The sequence below is a fragment of the Takifugu rubripes genome, chromosome 21 (genome assembly GCF_901000725.2).
Source record: "Takifugu rubripes chromosome 21, fTakRub1.2, whole genome shotgun sequence".
NCBI lineage: Eukaryota > Metazoa > Chordata > Actinopteri > Tetraodontiformes > Tetraodontidae > Takifugu > Takifugu rubripes.
In genome coordinates, this window is record NC_042305.1 from 9,410,595 (window position 1) to 9,421,416 (window position 10,822).

Here is a 10,822-nt window from a genome sequence, read left to right on the forward strand (position 1 = left end):
CCTGGTGGTTTCCATGGATCTGTTGACTGTGGTGGCTTTTGTGCCTGTAAATTAGCAAGATTAGCAAATTACCACAAAATTGAAATAGGTGTTTATGTATGTGGGGAAACAAGAGCGGTTTGTGTCTACGTCGTTTGTAAAATAGAATTTGGCAAAAAGAGTAATCATGATAGCATTTTGGAGAGCTTAGTTGACGTTGGGAGCTAGTTAACGCTAGCTTGCTAATAAGACTATCACAGAAAGCCAGATTTGTGCGGCTAAAAAATGGGCGAACAGTTGAAATTGATCATTGAACAACTCAACAGAGAGCCGTTTAAGAAAAATTTTAATCTTATCACGTTCGACTCCCTGGAACCTACGCAGCTGCTGCAAGTTTTAAACGATGTCCTGGCTGAAATAGACTCAAAGGTATTTCCGTTAGGCGGTGTGACGTGCAGGACACATTTCTTATCTTCTTTACTCCAATTCTCCTTTAATGCGACTTCTGTTTTCAGCATGCTATAGATATCCGCGAAGAAATGCCAGAACAGACGGTGAAGAGGATGCTTTCTGTGCTGGGGTTGTTGAAGTATAAACCCCCTGGTAATATGCCTGATGTGTAAGTAATGCGCACGGACCACATCCAATGTCTTGTGCGTCGACGCGTTTGAGCCGGTGTTTCTGTAGAATCCACTAAATATCCTTCTGATCTCACACAGGAGCGATTTTAGAAAAGGCTTGGTGACTGGTAGCAAGCCTGTGGTGCACCCCATCCTCCACTGGCTCCTGCTGAGAGTCCCTGAACTGAAGAAGAGAGCTTATCTGGCCCGATTCCTTGTCAAACTTGATATACCTGCAGAATTTCTCCAAGATGATATCATCAATGACACCTTTCACCAGGTCAATGACACCTTTCACCAAGTGCTGTGCAACTAGTGTTCTTTGTTTCTAACTACTAACCTGTCGCCTATTTGCTCCCAGTATGAAGAACTGGTGGAAGGTTTTAAGGCTTATCACAAAGAGTGTGAACAGCTGAGGACCTCAGGTTTCTCCACGGCAGAAATTAAAAAGGTCAGAGGAATGCTAGAATTTGTCATTGTTTCATTTTAAATGCATTAGAAACATGAAAATTGTACTGTAAGTAGGGGATACATTTCAGCTCACTGTGTTAACCGGCAATAATGAATGTTTTAAATTAAGTCAGGAATTTATTAGTGACTTTAGAATACTAATTATAAAATATGATACCAAAAAAGAAATTCTTCTAAATATGCTAATATGTACTAGTTAGTAGCACAATAAAAACAAACCTTTGGCGTTCAATTGATTAGCAATTTTCTTAGAAATTAAATTGGACACTTCCAAAATTAATTAACTTCATTTTCTGCTTCAAAAGGACATCAGTGCAATGGAGGAAGAGAAGGATCAACTACTCAAACGTGTGGAGCGATTGAAGAAGAGGGTAAGGTAGCCTGATCCCACGGGCCTCTTCATGCTTCTCATACTTGGAACCCTTTAGGATTCACTCTGGAATGAAAACATGACCTCCAGACACATTAGCAGCCTGTCCAAAAGACCTGAGAGGCTGTGAAACTGTCTTAACAAGGCTGTGAATTTATCAGGTGTTGATTTCATGGTCCTAGCTGACAGGCTGTGCCAAAAGGTGAAACCTAACCCTGTTAAACATGCCTGGTTATTTCTGTTGATCATTTTTAACAGTCCCTTAACAGGCGTTATGGGTGTAGTGACATAGTTTATCCACCAGGTGGAGTCGGTGTCCAACCATCATGGGATGCTGGAGCACGCCAGGCAGCTGCGTGTAGAGAAGGAGAGAGAGGAGGCCCTGAGCCTCCAGAAACAGGAGCAGAAGCACCAAGTAAACTTTTAAAGTCACCATGGTCATCAAGAGATAAAAAAAAATATTACAGTGTTGATTATTGGAGGCTGAAACTCAGTATTAGAAGGTTGTGGATGCTAAAGCACCGGATCAATAATGAATTCCGTGTGTTCAGTTGTTCCAGGCTGAGCAGAGACTCCAGAGGTCACAGCAGCAACTGAAAGATTTGCAACAGGCGGCGGGAGATGCCAGTCCAGAGAGTAAGAAGACACGCTTACCTCTGCTTCTTCTAGTACAGCTGGAGAGATGATGGAGGGGAAGGGACTGAAAGGATCTTTGTGCTCATAGACTTTCATCATTTTAGACCCCATAATTATAATGATCTTTGAAGTGACACTTTAGAGATGATCAGGTGTCGGCTTTGTTTGTTCTCTGATCTGGCATTACCCAAAGACACATTTACACATTTGTAGCTCCTGAAATGATCCCTAGACCACATTTCCTCTAAATTAAAATTTAAATGAATATATATATATATATTTGTCTACATCTGTTGTGAATTTATGGACTTCATGTCATTAGACCCCTGCTTCGCTTCATACGTTAACATGTTTTCTTCTCTTTACAAAAGTCTGCAACGATGGCAACATATCTATTTATAATAAATAACATTCACATAGCACAATGGATTAGTAATTATTTTATAATATGTAATACAATATAACACATGAACTCCAACGTGCACTGCAGGTTGTGTCTTGGTTCCATTCCCCTTCTCTTAATAAACTCTCGGTCCGTCAGATTTGATGAAGAAGCTGGAAGAAGAGAACAAGATCAACTCCTACATGGTTTCAGAGAAGCTTCCAAAGGAGCTGGAGGCTATGAGACACAGAGTGCGGTACCTTCAGAAAATGACAACAGAGCCAGCCATGGGTCAGGCAGATGTTCAGGAGCTGGAGGAGAAGGTCAGGACCTGTTTTAAAAGGACCAGCACGACTCCACTACGTTCTAACCCGTAATCACCCCATCCACAGATTAAAGAAGTCGACATGCAGATCAATCAGATGATCGATAAGAGGATGATGAGAAGTGATCCCATGGATGACAAGCTGACGCTGTACAGGCAGCAGGTGAGTACCATTACTTTCATTTCAGCAGTTTTCTGCACTTGGAAAAACCCAAATAAATAATAAAAAATTAATTTCCTCAGTCTGTTGTCTGTTACGCTCATATTTACTTAAGTACTTACGTGTTGTTCTTGGCACAAATGCAATTTGCCTTGTATATTGATTTGTTAAGTAGTTAACGTTCTTTCTAATTTTAGACTTTACATTTAAAAAAAGATCGAGTCAGTATTCTGACTTCTTTTCACGTGGAAGCACATTTAATATCAGATCCAATGTTTGCATGAGTCATTTTACTTTTGTTTGTTCGTGCGTCTCAAGGCTCTGTTATAACATAGTTATAGATTTATTCACGTTTCCACCCTGCTTCTTCCCTTTTCCTTCACAGTCATAAAAATGAACATAAGGTATTTTTTAATTGCCAAAATGTTTGGATGAAATTTCACCTCTAGTTATATTTTAATAAACCCGAAAAGACTGTGGTCACACCTACTCCTCCCTTGTTGAAATATCCAAAATCTCTTGTATAATTATGTTAATACTGTATTTTGCATGCTTCCTGCTTCACTGAACAGTCTCTTTTTTTAGCATAAATCCATTAAAGCTTCGTGCTTTCACATCAAAATTACTCCTGAACATAATTTCTATGTATGTACTGTACAGACTCTTAACTCCCCCTTTCTTGCCCTAAATGCTCATCTTTATAATCATCTTTGCTTAAATCATGGGTCATGCAAGCTTCTTGTGCGACCAACGTGATTCATTATATTACGTCTATTCCAGTGCTCCTGGCTGCTGTTCAGCTAGGAGCAGTCCAAGCCAGACCATCTTCATTATCTTCATTTGCACTCGTTCCAGGCCGGTCTGGTTCGCCTTTTGCCTTTTTAAAGAAATAAAATCTGCAGCCGTTTGATATATTTATGTGACTCATCCAGGCCTCCATCATCAGCCGAAAGAAGGAGTCCAAAGCCGAAGAGCTCCAGGAAGCGAGGGAGGAGCTGGCCTCTGCAGAGAGGGAGCTGAAGCAGAAGAGCAGCCAGGCCCCAGCTGGGGAGGAGGTCATCCGGGATGATGAGGTGTGTCAAGTGTTCTCAGGGCTCCAATAAGTATCAGCACACTTTGCATTCTAGCAGAGGTGAGCTTATTACCATAACGTGCATCAGCTATGTTAGCTTTTTTCCTCTACTCTGAGTAGAAAACATGGCTTTTCTGCAGGGTCCTTCTTTCAGAGGTAGCTGCTTTGTTTCATCACCTACAAAGCAGAAAGTCCTGCTTTATCTTACTGTTCACTGGTAGGTTTCAAAATCACACAAAACACAAGGCTATTTCTGTTCTTATCTAAACACGGACAGGCTCACTGTCTATAGTTACTTATCCCTTTTCCTCAGTCTCCCCCACATTCCCATGCAGGGCCATAAATAGACTCAACAGAGAATGTCCAGAACAAGAGCTCGAACAGGAAAAAGTGCCCTAAACTTGGCTTTTCCTCTAATCTTCAGTGTAATCAATCTCTTAACTCAAGTCAGCTGGACACGTTCAACACAGTCATGGCGTAAAAGCGTTTGTCTAGAGTGAATGTGACAGATGTACCGATGCGCGTCTTGTTATTAATGAATAGAACCGAACTGATGGTTTGGGGCTGCGTAAATTACATCCGTATGGATAAAGAGGGGAATATAAACAACTGTGTATATGTAGAGCTGATGGATGGAGGCGACTGAGCCTAAGAATTTTTATAGCTCCGTTTTTGACGTACATTGATATCTATGAATTGAGCTCTCTGCCAAAATAGAGACAAAATGCACAGCAGGTTGGAAATTGCACCAGCTCCCTCGCTGCTGTCCGGTTTGTCCTATGGGGCCTTAAACCCTCTGGATACATGTGCCGTGTCTGAGGTTGTTCTGGCACTAACCCCGACCGTTGGCCCAATGGTGTGGTGTAAATCAAAATAAATGAGGGAACCCAAAACACTGAGCACGATATTTTGGAACACACAAGACTTGGAGTGCTGGAAAAAAAAGATGAATTCTTGCATTTATGGGAAAACAAATCTTTGGGTTATCCAGGCCATTAACCATCAACCTGGATGTGTACAATAGTTTAGGCGCATCGTGCGTCACAACTGAAGCACCACCTGATTCTGATGCGTTTGCAAGAAAGAAGGCCTCTTGGTGATATCGCCAAACTTGATCTGCTCCCCTTGCATGAGAAGGAGGCTCGTGTGTATTTCAGCAGTGGTCAATTAGGTTTCACAGTTAGGTTGACATGCCTCTATGTCAGCTTGAAAAGGATGAGAGGAAGCTTTCTGAGGAGACAAAGAGGGCCCTTGAGAAGAGCAGAGTCAATGGAAAATGTTCACTCAAACACTTCTTATCAGACTGGGCCGTAGTTTTTGGCCACGGTGGAGCTGATCACTTTATCAGAGGCATTTTCCATTCCGTCGGTTACGTGTCATCACATGCCAGCCACCAACTGCAGAGTCCCCGCGTCAGGAACGACTGCCTCTGCTCATCGGTGGTTGGTCAGAAACAAGGAACTGCTTCATCAAGCAGCTTTATTTTAGGCTTCCTGCAGTTGAGACCCGCTGGAGAAACTTGGTTGCTTTTAAAAAGCCACATCGATGTTTATCGTTACTGGACGACCATTTCTTTTTAAAGGGATGCTCTGCTGCTGCACAGTATGTCCTACACAAAGTTATTTGGTATATGAGACAAGTGGTGGTGTTATTGCTGTGTTCTCAGCCAGTTGTTTCAGGGACACACTGTCAGAAACACAATGCGGTATTACTCTGCTGTGCTAATTCCACTCTGCGATGTCTGCCCTTGATGTCCCAAAATACACCAAGAATAATGTACACGCACACGTCAGGCTTCCCCAAAGGACATGAAACACAATGTGTGATTTCTGGGGCTCCTCTACCATGTCTGTGTTCATTTATAGCTGCTCTTCAGCCTGGAGGAGTTTCATTGTGTCCCGGTGGACAGTCGGGGGGATGAATGACTGAGTCGTCCCCTAACAGGAGTTATGCTGCCAGATGAAGTTGTGTGCGCCGCATAGCTGGCGGCAAGTCAGAAAAGATCCAGTGACCGCTCACAGCATTACTGATCATGGCATGGCCCCCATTCTAATCCTTCCTCCCCTGGCGCAACACATTGTCTTCTCCCGTGCCCTTTCATAGAGAATAAACTGGGTTGGGCACAATGTAAACTACATTTATCTTCTCTCATTTAATCTCCTAAATCTTTACATTTTAGCATTTTGTACCACTGATATTAATTATCAGTGTAGTTCCCTCATAGCTACAGTTTCTAGCTTCGCTGCCTATGCACCTTATGCATGACGTTATTTGTTAGTGTTGACAATAATCACAAAAATATACTTTAATATTCAGATATATAAAAAAATATTCAAACCCTGGTGGCTGCATCTTCTGAAAAGTTCAGGGTTTTGTCCCAGGAGGGCACAAGGTTTAAACTCAGTTATCTGCTCTTCCATATCCTCAATAACCATATTTAAAATTTAGAGTACTGTATATGGATAATATTTTGTATGGGTAAGCTCTGAGCATTGGGGGGGGGTTCGGTACCTTGCTCGAGGGTACCTCAGCAGTGCTCCTGGAATACACAGACCACCCAGACCAGTTAATGGTTTGCAACTGGGACTGATCCCAGTCACCTTCAGCCCGAGGTACGGCCGCCTTCCTCTGCCAGATAAAACTTCTTACATTAGCATATTGCTGATAGCGTACCAACTGGATGTTTGACCCAATTACTGCTTGAAAATGTGAATGACTGGTTTCCCTTTCTTTGTTCTGCTTGTTCCTTACAGCTGAAACGTTTGGTGGGGAAATTGCGCAGCAAGGGGACTGTGTACAAGAAGAACCGACAGGAAATTGCTGAGCTCAAAGCAGAATATGCAATTCTACAACAAACAGAGGAAATTCTGAAGCAGAGACATGAGAGCGTCCAGCAGAAACTGGTAACTTATATCTACATCATGTAAGACTACCTAAAGAAATATAATGCGAAGCACAGGAAGGAGTCTGTTTTAATTTTAAAATCCTTTTGGGTGCTGCAGTAGAGACTAATTCTCTCTTTGCACTCGTGATGTTCGGACTGATCCCTCATTTACACAGTTTGTGTTAACAATAAAGCAGTTGAAGCTTCCTAGAAATGACTTCACACACTCTCCATCCTTCCAGCACCTGACCTGATGACAGGATGTTCTGATGAGAGCTGCTATTTCTGATAGCTGCATCTGCTGCTGCTCCTCTGTCTGTTCATCAACACTTTCCTTCTCATTCAGCTTCTAGTCTGTTTTTGAGATCAGCCATTTGCATTTTTTAGCATTTGATTTTATATGGTTATTCATGAAAATCTTGAGCAGCGTTTAGAATAAAAAGTGGCTTTTGGGCTTATTTTATATAGGTGATATTTTATCTTCAAAGTTGTGTGTACGAGTACTAATTACCATACATCTCTCATGTTTACAAAACAGCAAACTGTGGAGGCAGAGAAAGGTATCTCCGGCTATAGTAACACTCAAGAAGAACTGGAGAAGGTGTCGGCCATCAAAAGTGAGCTAGATGAGAGAAAAGGCCGCGCTCTGGGTGATATGTCTGAAATGGTAAGTGTGCATGTGTGAAAATCACAATTGAAATTCTCTGTTTTTAGACGTTAACACATACTGTAAAACGTACTCTTATAATGTCCACAGTCCACAACTTTATTAACTCTGCAAAGTAAACAACACACTGGGAGGGGATTAACACGCCTTCAGACAGAACAGTAATGTACGCAAATACTAGATAAACCCTTAAGAAACCTCAGAGGTTGCATCTTAAATATCCCCCATTATCCTGTGTGTCATTTCCTGTAGCCGATGAGGCTGCAGCAGGTTTAATAATCATTTTGGCAGCTTAAACCTTTGGCAAACTGCAGAATAATCATAAAGATGATGAGTATGACTCCATCCCTGAAATGAGTTCATTATATTTTAATGAACACTTTAAAAACTGTTAGAAAAGAACACCGTCATATAATCTTAACTGCGGGTACGGTCTCTGTCTGATTCTTAGCACTGCTTGGCTTTATTAGCTTGGCAAATTTCATCATCATGTGGCACTTTTTCTAGAAATGGAATACAGCTGAGCACATTTACTGGAGCCCAGTTTGACTCTGACTCACTTAAATTAAAAATTATGGTTTCTTATTTGTTATTTCCAAGTGCAGTTATAAATAGCTTTATTGGGTGTCTGTCAAAACTCCCGAGGTTGAATTCTACATATTTCTCCCTGTATCATGCAGCGTGTTATTGTTTTGGTTTATGTTACAGGTGAAGGAGTTAAACTCCAGGATTGTGGACCAGAAATCGGCACTTGCACCAGTTATAAAGGAGCTCAGATTATTGAGGCAGACCTGTCAGGTCAGCAGAATTCACACACCCCATTTTTTTTAAGTCACAATGATCAGGTTTACCTGAATAACCAGCAAAAATTACTGTTGTTATGCTGTTGCAGACTCTAAAAGTAATTTAAGCTGGTTTAATAGTTGATAATGCAAACTATCTGTCATGTATTGTACAAAAATGCTTTTATTTTCTTCAGAAATTCTGTGTCTGTCAACAAATAAAGTACTGGAGTTTTTATGGTCTACAGTTAAGCAACTGTTTAACTTGTGTGGCATCATGCCGAGGAGCCATTAATAATAATAATTCATATATGAATAAATGCACAATAGGAGAGGGAAAGAGTCCCTGTCAACACACACACACACACTCTCCATTGAGCTAAACCAGAGGATTAGATTTTCCTACGCTAGTTCCCAGAATCACTCTTCCATCTCAGCGTAATGTCTGCTATTGAAGAGCTGCAGCAAGGAGACATAAATAGACTTTGTAAGAGCTTTGTTGTAAGTTAAACTGATCAGATGCCACCTGTGATGTTATGTTAATGTGAAATAATGCTGTGAGTCCTGAAAGCCATTATATATCTACAATTCATCTCTGCTCAATTGTAATGCAAGTGTGTTCCACTGTTCACAGTAACTTCCTGTAATGATGTGTTTATATTCTAATCTCAGGAGATAAGCCAGGAATATGAGGAAAAGAAGGCTCAGTATGAAAGTTGTGCAGCCGGTTTGGAGAGCAACAGCTCCAAGTTGGAGCAGGTATATCCTTTTCTTTTCTTCTCCAAATATTAGTATATGATTATTTATCCACTCGATTCAAATTTGCTATTTTTTATGTGTCTTATTTTAACTAACAGGAAGTCAAGACATTGAGAGAAGAGACGGCGAATGAGCAAAACAGTTATCATTATATCAATTCCATGACAGCTGTAAGTATGTTAAAAAGGGAGATTAAAGTGAAGAAGCTTATTTATTGCTGTTTCACAAGCAAAAACAGAGACTGTATTCCCACAGGGCAGCTGCACGATGGCAATAAAGTTCCTCAACCATGCATGTGACCTCAACGCCCACAAAAACAATGAGCACACTCCCTTTATTCTCCCCAGATCAATGAGATGCAAATCCAGAGGGCGGCTGAAGAGATGAAGCTTTACGTCTCCTCTGATCCACAAGAGAGGAAGAAAGCCATCAGGTGAGCCGCGCTGGCCAGCTGCTCGCAGCATCAATACGCCGGCTCACTTCAGGATGCTCCTGTTACACTTAAGTCTTTTATCATGCATCAAGCTATTTTATTCTTTTAAAGGTGCATTATAATTACCGTAGTAGCACTGAACAATAGTATATTTTTGTAGGGAAGTTTACATGAAGAACATCGCAGAACAAGAGTTACTTGGCAAGGTGAGAAAATATGTCGAAGAAATGTTTTGTAGCAGAGGCTAGTGGGTTAAATTCAAGTAATGTCCCTTACCTGTCTGTCTTATTCTTTGTGGGCTGCAGAAGTTGCGTGAGCAGCAAAAGATGGTGAGGGAGAACCACAGCTCCAACATGGAGCAGATGAAGATGTGGCGTGACCTAGAGCAACTGTTGGAGTGTAAGAAGCAGTGCTTGATCAGGGCTCAGAGACGAGCATCCATTGGACAGGTCATCCAGGAGGGAGGAGAGGACAGGCTGGTTCTGTGAAGAGTCTCAGTGCCCGTCTCAGCATTAATGTGCCTAATCGGAGATGGAAGAAGTTCTGGCATAGCGAAAGCCTTTTAGTCTTTTTGACACTTGTTTCCATCTTGATTCTGATTTGTCACCTTTTCATCAAAGCACATGTTGCCTCTACTGCCACCTTTTTCCTGACCCACCTTTTAATAATGATATGTTAGTAGATTTAGATTATCATGTGAGAATTACACTTTTATACTGACAAGATCCTTTAAAACATCCGAAAAAGATGCAGGAGATAGATAGCAAACATTCTTCCTTGCTGTTAGCTGCTAGTTTGCCATCTTAAATACGTGTTTAAAGTGTCTGAAGATAATGGCTTACAAAGTGGAGCGCTTAAGATGTAGCCCTGGTCAACTATTTTTGGCAGTCCCTGCCATGACCTTGTACTGGGTGACTCTGTGGAATTCACTAGAACTCTTCCTTTGAGCATTTCACTCTAGCTTGTGTATAAGCTATCCTAAAATATACAAATCATACTTAGTTGATTATTGTATGAAATAGATTTTGCATTAAATGCATTTAAAATGAATCGTGACAGGTGTGTAATATCTTAACTGTGTGTTTAGGTATGATTTGTTGCCTTTTGATTAATATTAGACTTCTATAATGAAAGATTATTGTACAATCGGGCACGCAAACATAAAACAATGTTTCCTCCTTTTTAAAGATGCACACGCACTGTGGTTTGAAAGCCTCGTATTTCCAGCCAATATCTCTTCGTGGATGATTCTGCAGGAACTTAATCTGCCGTTGACAGTTGA

The 10,822-nt window shown here is 41.2% G+C and overlaps 1 protein-coding gene across 1 annotated transcript; it reads left to right on the forward strand.

The window, feature by feature from the left end:
- Nucleotides 1-264: 264 nt before the first annotated feature.
- Nucleotides 265-10,587, forward strand: ift81 (intraflagellar transport 81 homolog). The gene is made up of 18 exons (XM_029830354.1): nt 265-408; nt 495-598; nt 699-879; nt 961-1,050; nt 1,376-1,441; nt 1,745-1,855; nt 1,992-2,076; nt 2,618-2,781; nt 2,851-2,946; nt 3,876-4,016; nt 6,769-6,918; nt 7,438-7,566; nt 8,275-8,364; nt 9,021-9,107; nt 9,206-9,277; nt 9,455-9,540; nt 9,701-9,746; nt 9,846-10,587. Exons 1-18 carry the CDS (start codon nt 265-267, stop codon nt 10,026-10,028), a joined length of 2,025 nt encoding a protein of 674 aa, XP_029686214.1. The 3' UTR covers nt 10,029-10,587.
- Nucleotides 10,588-10,822: the final 235 nt, after the last annotated feature.

Bases quoted from the DNA above. Each gene is read 5' to 3' on its own strand.
- ift81 (XM_029830354.1), top strand. From the start codon at position 265: ATGGGCGAACAGTTGAAATTGATCATTGAACAACTCAACAGAGAGCCG. The intron at 2,947-3,875 runs GTGAGTACCATT...TGACTCATCCAG, and splicing joins TGACGCTGTACAGGCAGCAG to GCCTCCATCATCAGCCGAAA. The intron at 6,919-7,437 runs GTAACTTATATC...TTTACAAAACAG, and splicing joins AGAGCGTCCAGCAGAAACTG to CAAACTGTGGAGGCAGAGAA.